This window comes from Polychytrium aggregatum (assembly GCF_025602895.1).
Source record: "Polychytrium aggregatum strain JEL109 chromosome Unknown BJ171scaffold_160, whole genome shotgun sequence".
NCBI classification, from domain to species: Eukaryota; Fungi; Chytridiomycota; class Chytridiomycetes; order Polychytriales; genus Polychytrium; species Polychytrium aggregatum.
Window position 1 is genome coordinate 1 of NW_026516362.1, and position 23,848 is coordinate 23,848.

At 51.5% G+C, this 23,848-nt stretch overlaps 2 protein-coding genes and 2 non-coding genes across 4 annotated transcripts; 1 reads left to right on the forward strand and 3 right to left on the reverse strand.

Moving 5' to 3' along the window:
- Positions 1-9,113: 9,113 nt before the first annotated feature.
- BJ171DRAFT_617223 (uncharacterized protein) lies at positions 9,114-11,604 on the forward strand (the record flags this gene model as incomplete). Its single annotated transcript, XM_053115370.1, has 5 exons — positions 9,114-9,164; positions 9,261-9,859; positions 10,016-10,056; positions 10,215-10,507; positions 10,661-11,604. The coding sequence occupies 5 exons, from the start codon at positions 9,114-9,116 to the stop codon at positions 11,450-11,452; spliced, it is 1,776 nt and encodes a 591-aa protein (XP_052961569.1). The 3' UTR covers positions 11,453-11,604.
- Positions 11,605-12,533: 929 nt separating this feature from the next.
- On the reverse strand, positions 12,534-13,161 carry BJ171DRAFT_85759 (uncharacterized protein). Its single transcript, XM_053115951.1, has one exon. The coding sequence runs from the start codon at positions 12,968-12,970 to the stop codon at positions 12,584-12,586; it is 387 nt and encodes a 128-aa protein (XP_052961570.1). The 5' UTR covers positions 12,971-13,161; the 3' UTR covers positions 12,534-12,583.
- A 256-nt stretch (positions 13,162-13,417) lies between these two features.
- Positions 13,418-13,490, reverse strand: BJ171DRAFT_t412. The gene has a single exon. It is a non-coding gene; the product is annotated as a tRNA-Lys (tRNA).
- An 8-nt stretch (positions 13,491-13,498) lies between these two features.
- Positions 13,499-13,571, reverse strand: BJ171DRAFT_t411. Its single transcript has one exon. It is a non-coding gene; the product is annotated as a tRNA-Ala (tRNA).
- Positions 13,572-23,848: the final 10,277 nt, after the last annotated feature.

Below are 23,848 nucleotides of genomic sequence, written 5' to 3' on the forward strand. Positions count from 1 at the left end.
CGCTTTTATTTTTGTGCTGTCGTTTTTTCTTCTTCCTCCTCCTCTTCTTCTTCTTCCTCTTCTTCTTCCTCTTCTTCTTCTTGTTCTTTTTCTTTTTCTTCTTTGCATTTATAGATAGTCCCTGGGTGCTTTCGCTATATTATTCAATACTCCTCTCATTACTTTGATGAGGTGCATGGTACCTTTTAATTAGACATCATTTGACTGAATCTCGTTCGATCTGGCTTACTGTAAATCTAACTGAAACACCTCAAATTTGAATCCACAGATTGCGAAGGTCGCTTGGCTATTGGAGGAGACTACAACAATGATCAAGGCTACTCGGTTGGCTACAAGCTTCAGAGCTCGTATAGCCGCATTCCGAAAGTCGCCCCAGGATGTTCAGAGGATTTATCATACTGTGGATGTGATAGTATTGAAGATTATTGCGATGGAAGCAAAGATGGCGGATTCCCTGGACTGAAGTACTCACTCCATGTCGAAGGTGACTTTAAGAGGTACGATTGGTTGGCAGAAAACTAGGGCGAACTGAAAGCGGACCGGCGCTGAGCCGGAGCGGATTGATGCCGCCGACTCCACTACCACCCCATATTTTACGATCATGGGCAGTTTCTGTGGTCAAGGAATTGACCATATCAAATATTATGTACACATCTACTCACCTATCATTAATGTCCACATCCACATCCACATCCACATCCACATCCACATCCACATCCACATCCACATCCACATCCACATCCACATCCACATCCACATCCACATCCACATCCACATCCACATCCACATCCACATCCACATCCACATCCACATCCACATCCACATCCACATCCACATCCATGCGTTTTTCTCTGTGCCACACCTCTACGCTTCATCATCCACTCGACAGCGTTCCGGCGGCAGTCTACAGCGGTCATGTCCTGTGCAACTCTGGAAGGACCAACTGTGAAAGTAGCCCTGGAGACTATGACTCGGACTACAACGTCTTGAACAGTGGGCTTTCCTTCTATGGAAAGGGATGCACCATGATTGTATGTATCCGACGACGAATTTTGCTGTGCATTTTGTGTGCATGGGTGTCAACAAGGGGTGGGGAGGACGTGAATGCCGAGCTGTGGGTGCGCCTGAAGACCCGTGATGTCATCGGCCATCGATTCATTGGATCATCAAGCTATCAGGCCATCTGATCATTGGGCCATGAGTCCATAGAATCGGAAAGCCTCGGTGATGGCCATCACATCCCCATAGCTGGAGCAGTATCACATTGGACTTGGCCAACTCGGCCGGACTTTCGTGTTTCCATCACATAGCGAGAGAATGGCTTTATTATGATCCAGTGACTTGTGGTGGTGCCCTAGTACTTGAGCAATTTCTAACTTGGTTGATGAATCCCGGCCATTATTGCCAACGCTCTTGCCAACGCTCTTGCCAACGCTCTTGCCAACTCGATCATACAGGAAAAATCCGAAACGGTTTGCACAATCGATATCCCTTCGGCAATCGATTACATTACATCGACATCGGTTTACCTTGGATCGCTCTCTCAAAGCTCGCACGTCTCCTACACTCTCGCGTATGGCACCATCACAATTACCTTTGATGCTAGTTTGTGTGTCTCTAGTTCTGTTCATGTCTTGAACATCAAACCCGGAGACATCAAAAACATTCAAAGCTTCGTGTTCGTAAACTACAAGAAATGCTTCAGCAACTCTCAGACTCTGGTGATCAACATTCCTGATACTCAAGCATTGATCTCTAGCCTGAGTGTGGCTCTTGATCTTGATATTGGATGTCAGATCATCTTCAACTTCCACAAGGCAACAAACATCCAGATGACCGGAGTGCAATTCGTCGGAATGATTATGGCACCTGGTGCGGACATCGAGCCATACACGACCTATGGCGCCAGTGGATCGGGTCGAATTGATGGAAACGTTTACTGCAAGAGTTTCCGAGGACCGATCCAAATCAACGTGAATGCCTACTGTGGCTGCATACCGCCCCCGGGCCCACCTCCGTCCACTTCGAGCTCGACCACTCTTTCGACTAGATCGACCACTGTTTCAACTAGATCAACCACTGTTCCAGTCACCTCAACAACAACCACTACCACCACCACTACCTCTAAATCAACCACTACTACCACCACCACTACAACAAAGCCAAGCACCACCACCACCACTACTACTACAACAAAGCCAAGCACCACTACTACTACAACAAAGCCAAGCACCACTACTACTACAACAAAGCCAAGCACCACTACTACTACAACAAAGCCAAGCACCACTACTACTACAACAAAGCCAAGCACCACTACTACTACCACTACTACCACCACTACCACCTCTACCACCTCTACCAAATCAACCACTACCACCACTACCACTACCTCCTCCTCCTCCTCCAAATCAACCACCACCACGACGACCTCCAAGCCAGCCACTACCACTACTACCACTGCCTCTAGGTCATCATCTACTTCAGCCTCAGTCCCAACCCCAACTTCGCCTCCAAACTGCGGAACTCAATGGGGCCCTATTATCACTTGCAAGACCATTTCTCAGTCAACTTGGGTCGTACCTCTCAAAGAATACAACCTCATTACATCCAATTCGTATACTGACTCTACATCAGGTATCATGCCGAGATTTCGTACCGTTACCTTTCTCTTGGTCCTAACGCATGGCTTATTCTTGGTTGACCATGTATCCGCATCATACAGCCTCTCGACTCTACCCATAGTCACCATTCTTTTTCGCTTTTATTTTTGTGCTGTCGTTTTTTCTTCTTCCTCCTCCTCTTCTTCTTCTTCCTCTTCTTCTTCCTCTTCTTCTTCTTGTTCTTTTTCTTTTTCTTCTTTGCATTTATAGATAGTCCCTGGGTGCTTTCGCTATATTATTCAATACTCCTCTCATTACTTTGATGAGGTGCATGGTACCTTTTAATTAGACATCATTTGACTGAATCTCGTTCGATCTGGCTTACTGTAAATCTAACTGAAACACCTCAAATTTGAATCCACAGATTGCGAAGGTCGCTTGGCTATTGGAGGAGACTACAACAATGATCAAGGCTACTCGGTTGGCTACAAGCTTCAGAGCTCGTATAGCCGCATTCCGAAAGTCGCCCCAGGATGTTCAGAGGATTTATCATACTGTGGATGTGATAGTATTGAAGATTATTGCGATGGAAGCAAAGATGGCGGATTCCCTGGACTGAAGTACTCACTCCATGTCGAAGGTGACTTTAAGAGGTACGATTGGTTGGCAGAAAACTAGGGCGAACTGAAAGCGGACCGGCGCTGAGCCGGAGCGGATTGATGCCGCCGACTCCACTACCACCCCATATTTTACGATCATGGGCAGTTTCTGTGGTCAAGGAATTGACCATATCAAATATTATGTACACATCTACTCACCTATCATTAATGTCCACATCCACATCCACATCCACATCCACATCCACATCCACATCCACATCCACATCCACATCCACATCCACATCCACATCCACATCCACATCCACATCCACATCCACATCCACATCCACATCCACATCCACATCCACATCCACATCCACATCCACATCCATGCGTTTTTCTCTGTGCCACACCTCTACGCTTCATCATCCACTCGACAGCGTTCCGGCGGCAGTCTACAGCGGTCATGTCCTGTGCAACTCTGGAAGGACCAACTGTGAAAGTAGCCCTGGAGACTATGACTCGGACTACAACGTCTTGAACAGTGGGCTTTCCTTCTATGGAAAGGGATGCACCATGATTGTATGTATCCGACGACGAATTTTGCTGTGCATTTTGTGTGCATGGGTGTCAACAAGGGGTGGGGAGGACGTGAATGCCGAGCTGTGGGTGCGCCTGAAGACCCGTGATGTCATCGGCCATCGATTCATTGGATCATCAAGCTATCAGGCCATCTGATCATTGGGCCATGAGTCCATAGAATCGGAAAGCCTCGGTGATGGCCATCACATCCCCATAGCTGGAGCAGTATCACATTGGACTTGGCCAACTCGGCCGGACTTTCGTGTTTCCATCACATAGCGAGAGAATGGCTTTATTATGATCCAGTGACTTGTGGTGGTGCCCTAGTACTTGAGCAATTTCTAACTTGGTTGATGAATCCCGGCCATTATTGCCAACGCTCTTGCCAACGCTCTTGCCAACGCTCTTGCCAACTCGATCATACAGGAAAAATCCGAAACGGTTTGCACAATCGATATCCCTTCGGCAATCGATTACATTACATCGACATCGGTTTACCTTGGATCGCTCTCTCAAAGCTCGCACGTCTCCTACACTCTCGCGTATGGCACCATCACAATTACCTTTGATGCTAGTTTGTGTGTCTCTAGTTCTGTTCATGTCTTGAACATCAAACCCGGAGACATCAAAAACATTCAAAGCTTCGTGTTCGTAAACTACAAGAAATGCTTCAGCAACTCTCAGACTCTGGTGATCAACATTCCTGATACTCAAGCATTGATCTCTAGCCTGAGTGTGGCTCTTGATCTTGATATTGGATGTCAGATCATCTTCAACTTCCACAAGGCAACAAACATCCAGATGACCGGAGTGCAATTCGTCGGAATGATTATGGCACCTGGTGCGGACATCGAGCCATACACGACCTATGGCGCCAGTGGATCGGGTCGAATTGATGGAAACGTTTACTGCAAGAGTTTCCGAGGACCGATCCAAATCAACGTGAATGCCTACTGTGGCTGCATACCGCCCCCGGGCCCACCTCCGTCCACTTCGAGCTCGACCACTCTTTCGACTAGATCGACCACTGTTTCAACTAGATCAACCACTGTTCCAGTCACCTCAACAACAACCACTACCACCACCACTACCTCTAAATCAACCACTACTACCACCACCACTACAACAAAGCCAAGCACCACCACCACCACTACTACTACAACAAAGCCAAGCACCACTACTACTACAACAAAGCCAAGCACCACTACTACTACAACAAAGCCAAGCACCACTACTACTACAACAAAGCCAAGCACCACTACTACTACAACAAAGCCAAGCACCACTACTACTACCACTACTACCACCACTACCACCTCTACCACCTCTACCAAATCAACCACTACCACCACTACCACTACCTCCTCCTCCTCCTCCAAATCAACCACCACCACGACGACCTCCAAGCCAGCCACTACCACTACTACCACTGCCTCTAGGTCATCATCTACTTCAGCCTCAGTCCCAACCCCAACTTCGCCTCCAAACTGCGGAACTCAATGGGGCCCTATTATCACTTGCAAGACCATTTCTCAGTCAACTTGGGTCGTACCTCTCAAAGAATACAACCTCATTACATCCAATTCGTATACTGACTCTACATCAGGTATCATGCCGAGATTTCGTACCGTTACCTTTCTCTTGGTCCTAACGCATGGCTTATTCTTGGTTGACCATGTATCCGCATCATACAGCCTCTCGACTCTACCCATAGTCACCATTCTTTTTCGCTTTTATTTTTGTGCTGTCGTTTTTTCTTCTTCCTCCTCCTCTTCTTCTTCTTCCTCTTCTTCTTCCTCTTCTTCTTCTTGTTCTTTTTCTTTTTCTTCTTTGCATTTATAGATAGTCCCTGGGTGCTTTCGCTATATTATTCAATACTCCTCTCATTACTTTGATGAGGTGCATGGTACCTTTTAATTAGACATCATTTGACTGAATCTCGTTCGATCTGGCTTACTGTAAATCTAACTGAAACACCTCAAATTTGAATCCACAGATTGCGAAGGTCGCTTGGCTATTGGAGGAGACTACAACAATGATCAAGGCTACTCGGTTGGCTACAAGCTTCAGAGCTCGTATAGCCGCATTCCGAAAGTCGCCCCAGGATGTTCAGAGGATTTATCATACTGTGGATGTGATAGTATTGAAGATTATTGCGATGGAAGCAAAGATGGCGGATTCCCTGGACTGAAGTACTCACTCCATGTCGAAGGTGACTTTAAGAGGTACGATTGGTTGGCAGAAAACTAGGGCGAACTGAAAGCGGACCGGCGCTGAGCCGGAGCGGATTGATGCCGCCGACTCCACTACCACCCCATATTTTACGATCATGGGCAGTTTCTGTGGTCAAGGAATTGACCATATCAAATATTATGTACACATCTACTCACCTATCATTAATGTCCACATCCACATCCACATCCACATCCACATCCACATCCACATCCACATCCACATCCACATCCACATCCACATCCACATCCACATCCACATCCACATCCACATCCACATCCACATCCACATCCACATCCACATCCACATCCACATCCACATCCACATCCACATCCACATCCATGCGTTTTTCTCTGTGCCACACCTCTACGCTTCATCATCCACTCGACAGCGTTCCGGCGGCAGTCTACAGCGGTCATGTCCTGTGCAACTCTGGAAGGACCAACTGTGAAAGTAGCCCTGGAGACTATGACTCGGACTACAACGTCTTGAACAGTGGGCTTTCCTTCTATGGAAAGGGATGCACCATGATTGTATGTATCCGACGACGAATTTTGCTGTGCATTTTGTGTGCATGGGTGTCAACAAGGGGTGGGGAGGACGTGAATGCCGAGCTGTGGGTGCGCCTGAAGACCCGTGATGTCATCGGCCATCGATTCATTGGATCATCAAGCTATCAGGCCATCTGATCATTGGGCCATGAGTCCATAGAATCGGAAAGCCTCGGTGATGGCCATCACATCCCCATAGCTGGAGCAGTATCACATTGGACTTGGCCAACTCGGCCGGACTTTCGTGTTTCCATCACATAGCGAGAGAATGGCTTTATTATGATCCAGTGACTTGTGGTGGTGCCCTAGTACTTGAGCAATTTCTAACTTGGTTGATGAATCCCGGCCATTATTGCCAACGCTCTTGCCAACGCTCTTGCCAACGCTCTTGCCAACTCGATCATACAGGAAAAATCCGAAACGGTTTGCACAATCGATATCCCTTCGGCAATCGATTACATTACATCGACATCGGTTTACCTTGGATCGCTCTCTCAAAGCTCGCACGTCTCCTACACTCTCGCGTATGGCACCATCACAATTACCTTTGATGCTAGTTTGTGTGTCTCTAGTTCTGTTCATGTCTTGAACATCAAACCCGGAGACATCAAAAACATTCAAAGCTTCGTGTTCGTAAACTACAAGAAATGCTTCAGCAACTCTCAGACTCTGGTGATCAACATTCCTGATACTCAAGCATTGATCTCTAGCCTGAGTGTGGCTCTTGATCTTGATATTGGATGTCAGATCATCTTCAACTTCCACAAGGCAACAAACATCCAGATGACCGGAGTGCAATTCGTCGGAATGATTATGGCACCTGGTGCGGACATCGAGCCATACACGACCTATGGCGCCAGTGGATCGGGTCGAATTGATGGAAACGTTTACTGCAAGAGTTTCCGAGGACCGATCCAAATCAACGTGAATGCCTACTGTGGCTGCATACCGCCCCCGGGCCCACCTCCGTCCACTTCGAGCTCGACCACTCTTTCGACTAGATCGACCACTGTTTCAACTAGATCAACCACTGTTCCAGTCACCTCAACAACAACCACTACCACCACCACTACCTCTAAATCAACCACTACTACCACCACCACTACAACAAAGCCAAGCACCACTACTACCACCACCACTACAACAAAGCCAAGCACCACCACCACCACTACTACTACAACAAAGCCAAGCACCACTACTACTACAACAAAGCCAAGCACCACTACTACTACAACAAAGCCAAGCACCACTACTACTACCACTACTACCACCACTACCACCTCTACCACCTCTACCAAATCAACCACTACCACCACTACCACTACCTCCTCCTCCTCCTCCAAATCAACCACTTCCACTTCCTTCCCTTCTACTTCTTCTACCATAACAGAGCCAGTCACCACCAGTACCAGTACCACTATCACTACCGCTGCTACCACCACCTCCACAGCAATCGCTACAACCTCTGCTGCTTCTACTTCTTCCGCTTCCACATCATTTGATACTCCTTCGCCCTCCATAACCTCCCCATCCTCATTGTCCTCGTCCTTGGTATCTCCAACTTCCTCCTCTCTGCCATCACCATCGTCGTCAATCACTTCGTCTTCATCTTCCTTGTCATCACCAACAGTATCCCCACCGATATCCTCTTCTCCCTCACTTTCGTCACCCCCTACATCTGTGTCATCGCAATCCTCTTGTTCAACTTCATCTCCAGCGTCCCTCTCCTCATCCTATTTCTCCATAACCTCCTCCTCACAGCGTTCATCTCTCACCACCTATTCACCTTCAACCTCTTCCACGTGTTCTGAGTCTTCCTCCATTTCAGCGACACCTACATCGTCCGCCACTCTTACCACTACTCATTGTTCTGAGTCCGCATCCCCGAGTATGTCATCAACCTCAACTGTTCGCCCTTCCATTTCTCCCCCTACCAAGCCCACCCACTCTTCGGAGACCTGTGATTCAACTGCTCCCATTACATCAAAGTCACATTCGGCAACTACTACACCCCGTCTCCCCACCCCGACACCGTTCCTCTGTCCAATCTGGGGTCCAGCAACTCAGTGCTCCGCTACTCCTTATATCTTCCCGATATCAGAGTACAATCTCCTTCTCTCTGAATCATATTCCTCCTCAACTTCCGGTATGTATCCTGCTCAAGAAACCGTTCAAATTTTTGTTACCTTCCTAACTTTTAAGCTTTGATAGATGTCGAAGGCCGTGTTTTGATTGGTGGCGACTTCGGCCCCTCCAATTCGGCTAGCGTTGGACACCGGATCTATGACGATGGCGTCATACCCGGATGCACACAATCCTCGAACGGTACCTGGGATTGTGACTGCCGAAGTGTTGCAAGTTATATCAATTCAAACGGTCTCTATCCACCGCTTTTATACAGCTTGGAAGTCGATGGTTCCCTCCAAAGGTATTATTTCCCATCATCGACAGGTCGTATCGATTATCCAAACATATTAATGTCCCTCTCCCACTCCAGCCTTCCTTCGAGAGTCTTTAGTGGAGATCTCGTGTATGGCAAAGCAAACATGAATAATCTCTCCACACTCTTCAAAAACCCAAGCTGCAAAGCTATTGACGTAAGAGCTGTTCCTGAGCTGCTCTACATCCACGCAATGTCAGAAATCCATTGATTAAGTTCTTGCATTCTACGCTTTGGACTATAAACCATTTAGATCGACGACGTCGATAGCTGTGATGCCGATATCGAAAGCGCCTTCAGCTTCCTCGAAGATCAATCACGATACTTTGCCGATCTTGACGATCGTGCGCCATCGTCTGCTCAAAGAACTGGCTCAACACTCAAGATCAACATCGACTGTAGTGTTACCTACTCAAATGACTATTTTAATGATGTGATCATCGTCAACATTCCCTCTGAATCATTTACCGGCATCGATACCTTCATCGTGAACAACCTTGCAATCTGCCTCCAGGCAACTTATCCTTCCATTTTGGTGTTCAACGTTGGAGGACAAAATGTGACAATTCAATCGTTTGACATGGAAATACTCCGTCCCTCAGCCACTCGAATTATCTGGAACATTTTTGAGGCTTCGAATATCCAGTTTGCTCTGATCGCTGTGCATGGAACCATATTGGCTCCGTTTGCTGATATCACTGCTGAAGGTGTAATTTATGGAAGCGTGCTCGCCCAAAGCTTCACCGGCCCCTCTCAAGTCAACAAGGCACCTTTGAACGCCTGTCAAAGCATCGCCCCAACAAACTCATCCTCTACCGTGTCCTCATATGGCCCTCCAACATTCACGGCGACGTATGCTCCTCCATCACAATCCACAGGATCTAACCCATACGTGGTACCTTCGCAATCTCCATACCCAACTTCAAGTAGCTGTGCCACATCATCAGCTTGGGATTGCGGTATAGCTTACTGGGGACCCAATGGCGATTATCCTATTGGTGCTTTCAGTACCTTCCTTCAGGGCAACTCTTCGCTGAGTTCGAACTGGGGTATGTCACTTTGGCTTCGTGTTCCAGCACATACTCACTGTTCGATATCAACTTTGGAATCGAGAAGTCTTGTTATCGGCATTTCATTTCATGAAATTTCACTAATTTCGGTACTATTGATTTCTATGTCTTTCTTGCATCATGTATATTCCCTTTAGTCTGCGAGGGTCGCTTGGCCATTGGTGGAAACCTTAGTTCATCCCTGCTCTCGGTCGGCAGCTCGCTCTATGGTGGTATTTGCCACAGCTGCGCTGATGTCACAGCCTGGATCAAGTCTCAGTACGGATCATCGGCACCGGCCATACTCTCCAATGCCGCCATTGTTAACGGATATGTGACCAGCGGCATTCAAAACTCAACAGCCCTCCAAGTCACCAACGGTTATTTCTCGAGTCCCAACGCACCCGGCAACGGAGTCCAAGTGGCCTTTAGTGACTGCAAATATTCTTCGGTAAGAATGCGTTCATTTCGATGATTGTCGCGCAGATCGACTCAAGACACATAACTGGCTACTGCCTCCTCCATACCTCCTCATGAACGATGTCGCTGTTGCCCAATCGTCCGCTATACATGAAACCTGACACATGCGCTCCACTTTTCGTAGGGTACCGTGTTAGATTTCCAGTATGCCTTCCAGTATCTCAAGAACATATCGCTAGCTCTCAAGGCCCAACCAGTCACCGCGTCCGTGACATTAACGGGAACAGTACTGACTATCAGCATACCTGACGGATGCAATGTTGCGGTCGCACAAGTCGATATATCGGTGTTGAGCAGCGCAACATCTCTTGTCATCAATAACCATCACTTCTTTACATGCACCGGCGCCCAATGCGCCAATGCAACATTAATCATCAATGTCGCTGGAGCCAGTGCGTCCATCAACTCTCTGACTATGACGGATCTGAATGGCGTTGATGGACAAGTGATATTCAACTTTTATGAGGCAACCAATATCGCCATATCAGCCACAGACTTTGTTGGCATGGTCCTCGCTCCCAACGCCACAGTCACACAAGCAAGCGGATCTCTCACTGGAAATTTGTATGCATTATCAGTGAATGTCAGCAACTCGGTTTATAGCGCCTTCCGATTCAAGTACAGCGAGTTCAAGGGCTGTATTCCGCGCATCAGGTCATCGCCCCCAACATCGTCGCCTGGTGGACTCAGCGGCGGTGCCATTGCCGCGGTCGTTGCTTGCGGTGTTGTTGCGGCAGGAGGAGCGGCTGCTGCTGGCTTCTGGTTCATGAACCGAGCCACAGTCGCTGGTCAGGCCTTGTCTTCTGCCCCGGGCGCCCTCTCGGGGGCAAGCCTCCAACCCGCTCTACCAAGCCCCGACAAGCACTGGCGGTACAAACCCAATCTATCAAGGTCAAAGTTAGGCGTCATAAATTAATGTCAGCGCTGCCGATTCAACAGCACCAAACTGGACCAATATTTATCTTTTTCAAACGTTAACTACTAATTAAATGTTATCGTTAAGCAACCGAGTCGAATAGATAGTAAATCACATTCCCAAAATCAACAAGATTAAAATATTAAACAGGGAAAGCTTTTTAGAGTTTACTTTATGATATGGTGGACACTAACAAACGGGACAACTTGTTCTGATTTGGGATCATTTTTATTTTCTTATTCCTGGATCCTGAATATAACCCACCAATAACCCGTAATGACACAATGGTGCTTCCAAGGAGAATGGTATTGTGATTGCCTTTGAGAATGCTATCTGTGAGCAAGGGATGGAATGTACGTCCTGTCCACCGAAATTCAGGTATGCTCGGTGTTTGGGGCGGTTCATCCACCACCACAGCAGCCATGTCCCAGAAAACACACAGAGCGGCTGGTTCGACCAAGTGATCATGGCATCAAGTAACATGGTTTTGCACAGAAATGTCCAAGCTGATGATCAAGGTCACCAGGCCATGCAAGCACTGACAACTCACCATGCAAGCACTGACAACTCACCATGCAAGCACTGACAACTCACCATGTAAGCACTGACAACTCACCATGCAAGCACCGACAGCTCACCATGCAAGCACCGACAGCTCGAGAGACACCGGCTCCGAGTGCTCAACATCCACGGACGAACGATGGAGTTCCATTCCACCATCCAAGATGGCCCGAGGACACGCTTGGCTGCAGCCCCACCAGCTTCAGGCAGACCCTGACCCCGGTCACGGTCGAGTCTGCATCAGAGTCATCCAAAAGGCCAGCCCACCGGCTCAATGTCCGGTCGAGCGAGTGTCTCGCATTTGCCCAAGAGCATGCGCCAAGGCTCAACTGGAGGCCGAGAGCTCCATTGGCAGCAACCAGCAGTCAACAGCCAGCAACACCAATCCAGACCCCAGTGCAGGCCTCCCAAGTATGAACTTTAGCCCTTTCCTGCAAAATCAGAGTCAAGGGTACAAAATTGGAAAATGATACACTGCTGAAGGCGCTAGGTCCTCCTGACTTGCTCGATTGGGCACTCAATGGAATTGACATAGTTTATCCGATACCTAAGCAACGGATAAAGGCGCGTTTACAAAACAAAACAGAGGATTAATGCGAGTGCGAGTGCGAGTGGAAACAAGAGTGGGAAAAGAGCAGTGACAGACACGATTGTGTCCAGGAGCGACTGGAGCCCCTGGAAGAACACCTCCCGCCACCGAGTCCCAGATTGGAGTTGGGGAGAGTGGTTCCGAGATGGCTCCTCTCTTCGTTCTGTGCTCGCCCATAGGCGAGTTGAAACATATATAAACCACAGCCCATGTGCTGCCTTGCCGATCGTTGATGACAGCGGTGAGGTTGTTTTGGTGGACAACGGCGGCACACAGAAGCACATCGACAAGAGAAGATGGATCAGATGCCTCGTTGGCATCCTCAAACTCAGATATCCCGGGTGGAACGAGAGTAGTCGTGAGAGCATCGGGACAGTGGACTAGCTGCTTGATGGGACCATCATGGATGATGACTATAAACGACAGGGCGCGCAAATGCTCGACCGACAAGACCCGGATGTCGAAATACTGCAGAGGACTCTCGGCAGAGTACTAAGGCCATTCGACACGGTCAAGGCCTGGTGGAAGGTCCAGAGACGATGGGAGACTATGAGAGAGAGGGGCAAAACAAGGAAAGCCGGCCTTTGTACTCGTTTTCTCTTTTCTCAACCGACCCGGTGACCCCGAGCGACGAGGGTCGACAAGGGGCTGATGGCTTTGAATCTGATATGGAAATGAGGTAAAAAAAAATACAGAGGTGAGGACGGTCAAGAAGATGGACCAAAGGTTGGGAGAATTTCATCTACATCATCAACGGGAGTATGTTTCACGATGGACCAGACAGCGAAAGGCATAAACAGCAAAAGAACATTTAGCGCCCAACGTGGGGGTCGAACCCACAACCTTGAGATTAAGAGTCTCACGCTCTACCGATTGAGCTAGCCGGGCAGTGAAAGTGGAGAATCGGGGTATCGATCCCCGTGCCTCTCGCATGCTAAGCGAGCGCTCTACCATCTGAGCTAATTCCCCCAGGTTTGCCCCGATCTCGTTATCGAGTGTTCCGCGGACGCACGTTTTGAATTACTACCCTCCCATTGCCTACCAACCTAACCAACCCGGTACCAACCATGCCCCCCGACGACTCGCCTGCCCCCGAAATGGCCGTAGACGTCCATGACAGTGTCCCTGGACCCTCCAGAGCACCCCCTGAGGCCCAAACTCAGCCCGAAACAATCGATCTCACGGATCAGCCCACGCCCAAGAAACGCAGAGGCGATGGCCAAGAAGTCTCCCAGCCCATAGTCCCCAGTGGCCAGAAGCCGATCGAAACAACGATCGAGGAGCTCTACGGAGACTCCGAAATGTACCCCAACCCCCCCGATGTCGAGGCCGAGAAGAACTGGGCCATCGAAATTGCAGCCAAGGAAGAAAGGGGCGAAGTGTCAAGACTGGACAACGGGACAAGCAGGGAGATGCGCAGGAGTCCTAACTCAAGACTCGAACGCAGGGAGAGGAGCGGGGACTGGACTGGGACACAGAGTGTCAAGTGTGAAGCCAAAGTTTTATTCTAGATCCAAGGCTTAGGATACTAAAAATACAAAGTGGCAAGACGAAGGCAAAAGACAGAGGCTGGTCGGAGGGCTATTTATGCGAGCGCCAAGGATCGACGCTGCAGAGCGAGGGGGCAGGAGCGAAGCAGCGGCGGGGAGGGCGAAGCAGCGAGCGAAGCAGGTGGCGGCCGTGACTCGGGATCCGTGAGTCAGCGGGCGTCAGTGGCGGCGGCATGGCGGCGCCAAGGCGTCAGGCGGCGTCGAGGCGGCGTCGTGGGCGTAACCCATTGTAACGTCCACTACTGGGACGTTGGGGCAAGACGGGGAGGGAGGGGGTACAAGACAAGACAGGACAGGGCAGAACAGGGCGGTGCTAGGCTACTCTAGCGGACGGGTGAGCTCGGGGAAGCACTTACGTTTATTCACGATAAAACCGAACTGCAGACAAACGGGGGGAACGGGGGCAACCCGCAGGTATACCCTGCGGTGGCCTGCCTGCGGTGCGTGAAAACGCAAAGCGCAGCACAGGTCACGACCCACTGCGCCGCGCAGTACGCGCAGTACGCGCAGCACAGCGTCGGAGATACCATCTCCTACACTCCCACACTTAAGAAGGCTTCCTGCGAGGAGCCCTGTGTGTGCTCTTTATTTGGGGCTCCTCGAGGTGTTTCCCGTATTTACTCAGCTCCTCGGGTGCATGGGACAAGTCCTCCAGTGTTTGCCATGTGTTGCCCGAGTGTGGGTAACCAACCCACTTGACATAAAACCGAAGTGACCCATCAGCCACTTTCTTGTGCCTCACGATCCTTTCGACTTCATATTCTTGAGTATAGTATTGTCCGAGGTCGTCTTCCAGTGGTGCGTCGTCCGGGACACCTTCGTCGGCGTCGGGGAACTGTGCTGGACTGCGGGTCGTGTGGCGACGCAGCTTGGACACATGGAAGACAGGATGGAGCTTGCTTCCAGGTGGCAAGTCCAACAGGTAGTTGAGGGGACTGGGTCGGGCCGCTATCTTAAACGGTCCTCGGTACTTGGGCAACAACTTCTTTGACTGGGCTTCGGGGACCTTGATGTTGTCGGCGTCCAGGTAGACAAGGTCTCCAACTTCAAAGGAGACATCCTGGTGTCGGCGGTCGTAGTACTTCGCCATCACTTGTTGCGCATCCGTGAGCGCATCGGCGATCATCTTGTGTCGGACTTGATGATCTTTGACAAAGGCACTTGGTTTGGGAGGCAATCCAGCCGTGGACTCGGTCAGTGTCAAGGAGGTGGGAACATCAGGCTGGAATCCGTAGAGCGCCTCAAAGGGGCTCAAGCCAGTTGTGCTCGACTTGGCGGTGTTGTATGCAAACTCTGCATGACTCAGCTGTATGTCCCAGTCGTCTTGGCTGGTCGAGGCGTATGTCCTCAGGTATTGCTCGAGGGTGCGGATCGTCCGCTCGGACTGTCCATCCGTTTGTTGGTGGTGCGAGGTTGACATGTTCAGCTTGGTGCCGAGATGGTCGAACAGACTTGTCCAAAACAAGGAGGTGAATCGGGGGTCTCGGTCACTGACGATCGACCTTGGGAGGCCGTGGTGCTTGAACACATGCTTGAAGAACAGCAGTGCAAGGTCAGGCGCGGAGCATGTCGTCTGGCACGGCACAAAGTGTGCCATCTTGCTGAACCTGTCGACAAAGACAGCGATTGCATCGTGGTCCAACTTGGTCGTCGGTAGATGCGTGACGAAATCCATGGACATGCTGGTCCAGGGGCGGTCGGGAACAGGCAGGGGTTGCAGTAATCCTTGCTCTCGGGTCGTGCGTGACTTGACCATCTTGCAGGTATGGCAGGACTCGATGTACTTCTCGACGGTGCGCTTCATTCCAGGCCAGTATGCGACTTTGGTCAGTCGGTCGTATGTCTTCTCGACTCCAAAGTGTCCAGCGAGGGGCGAGTCGTGGACCTCTTGGAGCAACTTGGTCTTCAGCGACGGAATGTCCGGCACACAGACACGGCTGTCCTTCTTCAGGAGGAGCAGGCCATCACGCACTGTGTACTCGGACGATTCGTCGTCCTTGGGGAGCTTAGACACCTTTCGGAACAGTTCTCCGAACTGTTTGTCGTTGGCGATGTTGTCTCGGACAACATCCAGCATCGTGTTGTCGACACTGACAGTCGACTCGTACAGTGACGCCAATTGGTAGTCGGGGCGTCGGGACAGTGCGTCAGGCACCACATTGAGTTTGCCTTTCTGGTATACAACCTCGTAGTTGTACTCGGCGAGGAACTCCATCCATCGCGCTTGGCGTCGGCTCAGGTTCTTCTTGGTGTCGAGGTAACGCAGTGACTGGTGGTCCGTCACAATCTTGAAGGGCTTGGCGGTACCGTGGAGGTACACTCGGAACTTCTGCAGCGCGTAGATGATCGCAAGCTGCTCCTTCTCGTGCACGGGATAGTTGATTTCGTGTTGGGACAGTTTGCGCGACTCGAAGGCAACGGGCCTTCCCTCCTGCATCAAAACAGCTCCCACCGCAAAGTCGGAGGCGTCGGTGTGCACGGAGACATCCGTGTTCGGGTCGAACACAGCGAGGACAGGAGCTGTTAGAGTCCAGAGGGGACTCAACGGCAAAAGAAGAAGTGAGCCCGAAGTGAGCTCAGGGAAGGCAAGGGTAAAGTCCGAAGTGGACTCGGAGAGGGAGCGAGGGAAGCAAAGATCCGTTCAAGATAAGACTTGTCTCGAAATGAGACGTGAGGAACACTCAGAGAATAAAGTAGAAGGCACTTTATTTAGTCCTATTTTGAACGCTGAGGTTCGACTACACATCGCGGGGGTCAGGCTATTTATAGACAAGTCCGGACTTGGCAGCGAAGGGCGGCCAAGGGAGGGAAAAGTGGGCGATTGAGCAGGGCGAAGGGGGCGATGCATGAACGAGGGCCGAGAAGGACCACCGAGACAGGCAGAGAACCAAAGCGAGAGAGGCGCAAGCAAAAGCGAAGCACCTGGCAGGAGAAACGTGCAAAGGCGAAGCAATGTGACTCAACGTCCAAGAAGCGGATTGGTCAAGTATAAGGTTGGGGCAAATGCATGCGAGATAGGCGAAGGTTTGGGGCGGTCAGGCAGGTCATGAGTCACCGGTGGGGGGACACATGACCGGCAGCCGAATTGCAACCAATCGCAGCAAGGCGCGTGCACAAACAAACCGGCGCGTGCGGAGAAGACAAAGGAAGCGGAGCAGCGCGGGAAAACGGAAGTGCGGAAGGAGCGGAAAAGACAGGCAAAGGGCGGAAAATTGGAGGGGAACTGCAAGGCTACACACAAACAAACAGAAAGGCAAAAGAACAGCCAAGTGGGCAGTCAAAGTGGAGAACAAGCAGGAGCTATCCCTAACATCATCCCCTTCCTTAGCGACGAACTCCGGGCGTCGCCTTCGGCTTTGAGGGATAGCGAAGGTGGAAGTCAGCAACAAGGTCAGTGGCGTGGGAAACATTGGCAGCGGGTTCCCAAGACCGATCAGTCTCGGAATAGCCCTTCCACTGAACCAAGTACTGTAAGCGACCACGGAAGAGCCGAGAATCGAGAACAGTCTCGACCTCAAACTCTTCCTGGGAGTCAACAAGAATGGGAGGTGGTTCGGGTTGGGTGAACTCGGGAACAATGTCCTTCGTTCGGGGTTCAAGGAGGGATACATGAAAGACGGGGTGGACTTTGAGTGTGGAAGGGAGTTTAAGTTCAAAGGCAACGGGGTTGATGCGGCGAAGAACTTTAAAGGGGCCAAGCTTTTTCTGGTCAAGCTTGTTGGAGGGACGAAGGGTGCGGATGTGGCGACGATCAAGAAAAACGAGGTCGCCAACGGAGATGTCGGGAGTGGGGAGACGGGATTTGTTGGCCTGCACAGTGTAGGACTCTTGGGCAACCCGGAGGTTGGCCTTGAGATCCTCGAGAACGGTCTGAAGTCGGTCGACACGTTCTTCGGCAGAGGGCACAACAGAGGGATCACGGATGATGGAGGGATCAAAAATGGGGTGATGGCCATGGACTGCAAAGAAGGGAGTCATGCCAGTGGAAGTGTTTTCCGAGTTGTTGTAAGTGAACTCGGCAAGGGGAAGGTGAAGGGTCCAGTCGTCTTGCAGGTAATTGCAATGGATACGCAAATACTGCTCGATGACCTGGTTGAGAACCTCGGTCGAACCGTCGGTCTCGGGGTGGAAGGCAGAAGAAAGGGAAATCTTCGTCTTCAGAAGCTCATTGAAGCGCCTCCAGAAGGCCGAAGTAAACTGAGTTCCTCGGTCCGAAACAATAGACCGGGGACAACCATGCAAGCGGAAGATGTGGGAGAGGAAGAGTTCGGCGGTTTGCTCGCCTGTAACCGTCTTCGTGGTGGGCACAAAGTGTGCTTGTTTGGACAGGCGGTCCTTAACCACGAAGATGGAGTCAAAGCCGTTCGAAGGTGGGAGATCCGTGATGAAGTCCATCGACAGGTCCCACCAACGTTCGGAAGGAACGGGGAGAGGGTGAAGTAAACCATAAGGGGAGTGACGGGACGGCTTGGCTCGCTGGCACGCTTCACAATTAGCAATGAAGCGACGCACAGACTTACGAAGCCGGGGCCAGTGAAAGTCCCGGGAGATGAGCTCAACGGTCTTGGCAAGACCAAAGTGACCAGCGGCAGCGGAGCAGTGACGTTGCTCAAACACTTTGAGCTGGAGCTCGGGGGAAGGGACAACGATCAGGTCTTTAAAGTAAAGGAGACCGTCACGGAAGGAGTAATCGCCATCAAGACGTTTGGCGTTGAAGTCGGAAAGAAGGGAACAAGAAAGGGTGGCAGCTCGAATCTCGGAAAGAAAGTCGGGATTCGAGCCGATAACAGTGATGCTGTCGAGAGAAATAGACTCGAACAGCTGAAGGAAGTTGGTGGAGTGGAGGGAGTCACCAGGCTTTATCTCAAAGTCAGAACGGCGACTGAGAGCATCAGCTTTGGTGTTGAGGCGACCAGGGCGGTGGTAAATGCGGAAAGCAAAGTCATAAAGGAATTGGGCCCACCGGAACTGGCGGCGAGAAAGTTGGGAAGCGGAAGTGAACCGGGTAAGGTTCTGATGATCGGAGAAAACAAGAGTGGGATGATCGGGGTCGGCAGCCATCAAGTAATGACGCCAGGCAGTAAAGGAATCGACAATGGCAAGGAGCTCTTTGTCGTGGGTGTCATAATTCACCTCGGCGGGACGGAATTGCCGAGAGTGAAAAGCAACGGGGTGAAGAGCGCCGTCAGGGTCAAACTGAGAAAGGACGGCACCCAAAGCAAAGTCAGAAGCATCGGGCTCGATGACAGCGGGTTTAGAGAAATCAAAGTATCGAAGAATAGGTGCGGAAGTGAAAGAAAGTTTAAGAGAATCAAAAGCCTCTTGGGCCTCGGGCGACCAAGAGAAGGTGGAGGATTTGGTGGTAAGGGAAGTCAAAGGACGAGCAAGTGCAGAAAAGTCCTTGACGAAGCGGCGATAAAAGTTTGCGAACCCAATAAATACTTGGATATCGCGAGCAGAAGAGGGAACAGGCCAAAGAGAAACGGCCTCGACCTTGGCAGGGTCCATTTTGATGCCATCGGCAGAGATGATCATGCCGAGAAAATCAACTTCAGAAAGGTCAAAAGAACACTTGGCCGGATTGACCTTAAGGGAGTGTTCACGAAGGCGAGAAAGAACAAGCTTAACATGCTCCTCATGCTCCTGGGGATCTTTTGAGAAGATCAGGATGTCGTCAAGATAAATGACAACACAGACACCAAGGAGGTCCGAGAAGATGTCGTTCATAAAAAACTGAAAAGCAGCGGGGGCATTCGAAAGACCAAAGGGGATAACATTGTACTCAAAAGAGCCAGATTTGCAAACAAAAGCAGTCTTCCACTCATCGCCCTTCTTGACACGAACCAAGTGGTAAGCATCAGGGAGGTCAAGGTGTGAAAAGACGCGGGCAGAAGAAAGTTTATCCAGAAGATCCTGGAAAAGGGGGAGAGGGTAGCGATTCTTCTTCGTGATGGCATTGAGGCCCCGGTAGTCGACGCAAAGGCGAAGACCACCATTGGGCTTCTTCACGAAGAAGCAGGGAGCACCAACGGGAGAAGAGGATTTGGAGATCCAACCACGTGCGAGGGCGTTGGTCAGATACTCCGAAAGAGCAGATTCCTCGGCCGGGGACAAAGGATAGACTTTCCCCGGCTTTGGCAAACGAGGTTCCTTTCCATCCTCGGTCCGTACAAACTCAATGGACAAGTCATACGGACGGTGAGGAGGCAAGGAAGAAGGAGGGTCAGACTTGAGGCTGAAAACGTCGCCAAACTCATTGTATTTGAGCGGGACACCTCGAGAGTCAACAGGGGTGCCAGACTCGGCATACACCTTCGTCGTGAGCACGGACCTTATCGACACCGTAGGATACGTCTCCGGCGAAGGAGGACGGATATCCATTTGGGCAGCGAAAATGTCGAGCTTGTCTTCCCGTGCAAGACGGAGAAGACTCGCCGCATTAACGAGCTCAATGTCGGGTGAAGATGAGGCCGTTGGCTCTTCAGAAAGCGAAGCAGAGTCAAGGCGGGAAGAAAGGGAAGGCGAAGTGCCAAAGGAGGGAACCGGTGTAATGAAAGGACCGGAGGGAGGAAGAGTCAAAGGCGAAGTGCCCGAAGGGGGAGGCGAAGACCCGGAAGTGGACGAAGTGTCCAAGGAAGAAGCAGAGACATCCGCGAGGATGTGTCCATCAGCAAGGCAAGAGGGATCGGCGAATGAAAGGGAGAGGGACTTCCAATTGACAACTGGATTGTGCAAGCGCATCCAGGGAAGACCAAGAGTGATGGGAGTGGTGGAGAGTCGAGTCACAAGAAAAGAAATCGACTCGGTGTGGGAACCAATGGTCAGAGTCACAGGAACGGTTTGGAAACGAATGAAACCGGCCGAAGAACCATCAGCAAGGGAAACGGAGTAAGGAGTAGAAAGAGGGATAAGAGAGAGTTTATGGAGATCCGCAAAGGCAGGATCAATGAGGGCAAGAGCGGTACATCCATCATCAATAAAAACAGAGAGGGAGATGGAGACCGGGCCAGAAAGACTCATGACGACAAGGGTGGCCGGAAGAAGAAGCTTATCGTCCGATAGTGACGAGTCAGAGGGGGAAGATGTTCGTATCGCCGAACAGACCACCTCGCTTACTTGCGAGGTGCTGCTCGGCTGTGAGCATTTCCCGAGTTCCGTTTGACCAGAACCGGGCACTGCTGAACATCGCGACTGCCGGGACAAGACTTTTCCCCGCAGTACAAACAGAGACCCTGCTCACGACGTCGCTTTTTCTCGACGTCGGAGAGCTTAGCAGGGCGGACCGAGACAGAGTCAAGGTCCATGGGAGTGGGTGTGTCATGAACACCCTCTGCCTTTGCCCTCTTCCTTCCTTTGCCTTTGCCCTTTCCTTTCTGTTTGCCTGCCTTAGCGCTTTCCCTTCCTTCTGTTTGTTTGTTTCCCGCGCTGTGCTGCCTTGTTGTCTTCCCGCCAGCACGCGCGCTGTCTGTGTTCCGTTCCCGCTTCCTTGCTGTTGGTCGTGGGTTACGCCCACGACGCCGCCTCGACGCCGCCTGACGCCTTGGCGCCGCCATGCCGCCGCCACTGACGCCCGCTGACTCACGGATCCCGAGTCACGGCCGCCACCTGCTTCGCTCGCTGCTTCGCCCTCCCCGCCGCTGCTTCGCTCCTGCCCCCTCGCTCTGCAACGTCGATCCTTGGCGCTCGCATAAATAGCCCTCCGACCAGCCTCTGTCTTTTGCCTTCGTCTTGCCACTTTGTATTTTTAGTATCCTAAGCCTTGGATCTAGAATAAAACTTTGGCTTCACACTTGACACTCTGTGTCCCAGTCCAGTCCCCGCTCCTCTCCCTACGTTCGAGTCTTGCATTAGGACTCTTGCGCGCTTCCCTGCTTGCCCCGTTGTCCAGTCTTGACACTTGGCAAGACCTTCAACAACCCCCCACTTGCCCAGCTTTTGTCCCCGTTCCCTTCGCTATCTCTTTTACCAATGGCTTCCCCTTCTGGCCTTTCCGAGCCCGAGCTCCAGGCCATCCGTGCGGTCATTATCCAGTCCGCCGAGAACGCCCGTTCTCTCCAGGACTTTTCCAAGTTCCTCCACGATCAGGATGATGCGCTCAACCGCATCACCGATCGTATGGACCAGGTCCTGGCTCGCCGTGAAGAGGATGTCCGCCAAGTTGTCGCCGCCAGTGTCCAGGAGGCCCTCCGCAGCTACCAGGCCCAGCTACCTCCTCCAGTTCCTGCTCCCGCTCCGATCCGTCGCGCAGGTCGCCCCTACTTCGGCGTACCTGACGACGTCGATGATCCTGCCCAAGACCCCGAGGATCACTCTGCTGGTCGCAACTCTGCCACCAGGCAGATAGGTCCTCCCGACCGCTTCTCTGGTAAGGACCCGAGCCGCTGCAATGCCTTCCTCTCGCATTGCAGACTGGCCTTCGTGTCCAACCCTCCCCTCTTCCAGACTGAAAGGGATAAGGTGTTTTACGCCTTATCCTATCTCGATGGTACTGCTGCAGACTACATGCAGCCGTACATCGATCAGTTGGAGAGAGACCCCGAGTGCTCTCCCCCTGCCATCCGTGACTTTGCCGGTTTCTCCGAGTGGCTCCGTGCTGCCTTTGGCCAGGTCCAGCCCACCATCGCCGCTGCTCGCGAGATGGTCAGGCTTTACCAAGTCACCTCCGCCGCCGCCTATGCCGCCGAGTACCGCCGCCAAGCCGTCCACCTCGTCACTTGGTCCCAAGACCCTCTCATGTTCCACTTCGAGAGTGGACTCAAGCCCTCGGTTCAAGATGAACTCTCCCGCCGCTCCTTCGACAACCTCGAAGATCTCATGCAAGCGGCGATCGCCATCGACAACCGCCAGGAGGACCAACGCTCCCGCCGTCCCAACCACCGCTCCGCTCCTGCTCCTGCTCCTGCTCGTCCGGCTCCTCTCCCTTTCCGTCCGGCTCCTCGTCCCTTCGCTCCTGCTCCTCCTCCTCGCCCCGCTCAAGCCTTCAACGTTCCCCAGCCCATGGACCTCAGCCAGGCTTCCGCTCGCAGGCTGACCGCCGAGGACAAGGCCGCCCTCCGTGCTGCTAATCGTTGCTTTTATTGCAAGCAGGAAGGGCACATTGCCCCTCGCTGCCCCAATAAGGCATCCTCCCGCTTGGCTGCCATCGATGCTTCTTTGGCTGTCGTTGATGTGAATAAACTTGACGACCAGGAAAACTTCTCTGCCTAGAAAAGGTCGGAGGAGCTTTCCTAGGCGTCAATCATGTCATAAATCTTCCTCCTGTAAATGTCTCCACGGTAAATCACTCTTCTGCCTTTTGCCATCTTGCCCCCGTCACCATTGCCACCGTTTCCACCGCTCTTGCTTCTTCGTCTTCGCCTCCCGAGCCTGACATCCAACGTCAGCCCTCCCTCGCTGTGACTCTGCTGTGCGGTCCAGAGTCCATACGGGCAACCGCCATGATCGATACCGGCGCGGTTACTTCGTTTATGGACACTGGATTCGCCGCAACCCACGCTCTCCCCACCTTTGAAACTTCTTTCGTCATCACTCTTGCCGATGGTTCTTCGATGGAGTCTAGTCTTGGAGTTTGTGTTTCTATGATCACAGGCATCAGCCACTATGAACAAATCTCGTTCGCGCTGATTCCCTTGGCTTCATACCCGATCATCTTGGGTATGGATTGGATCAAGAAACACAAACCCTACTTTGACTGGC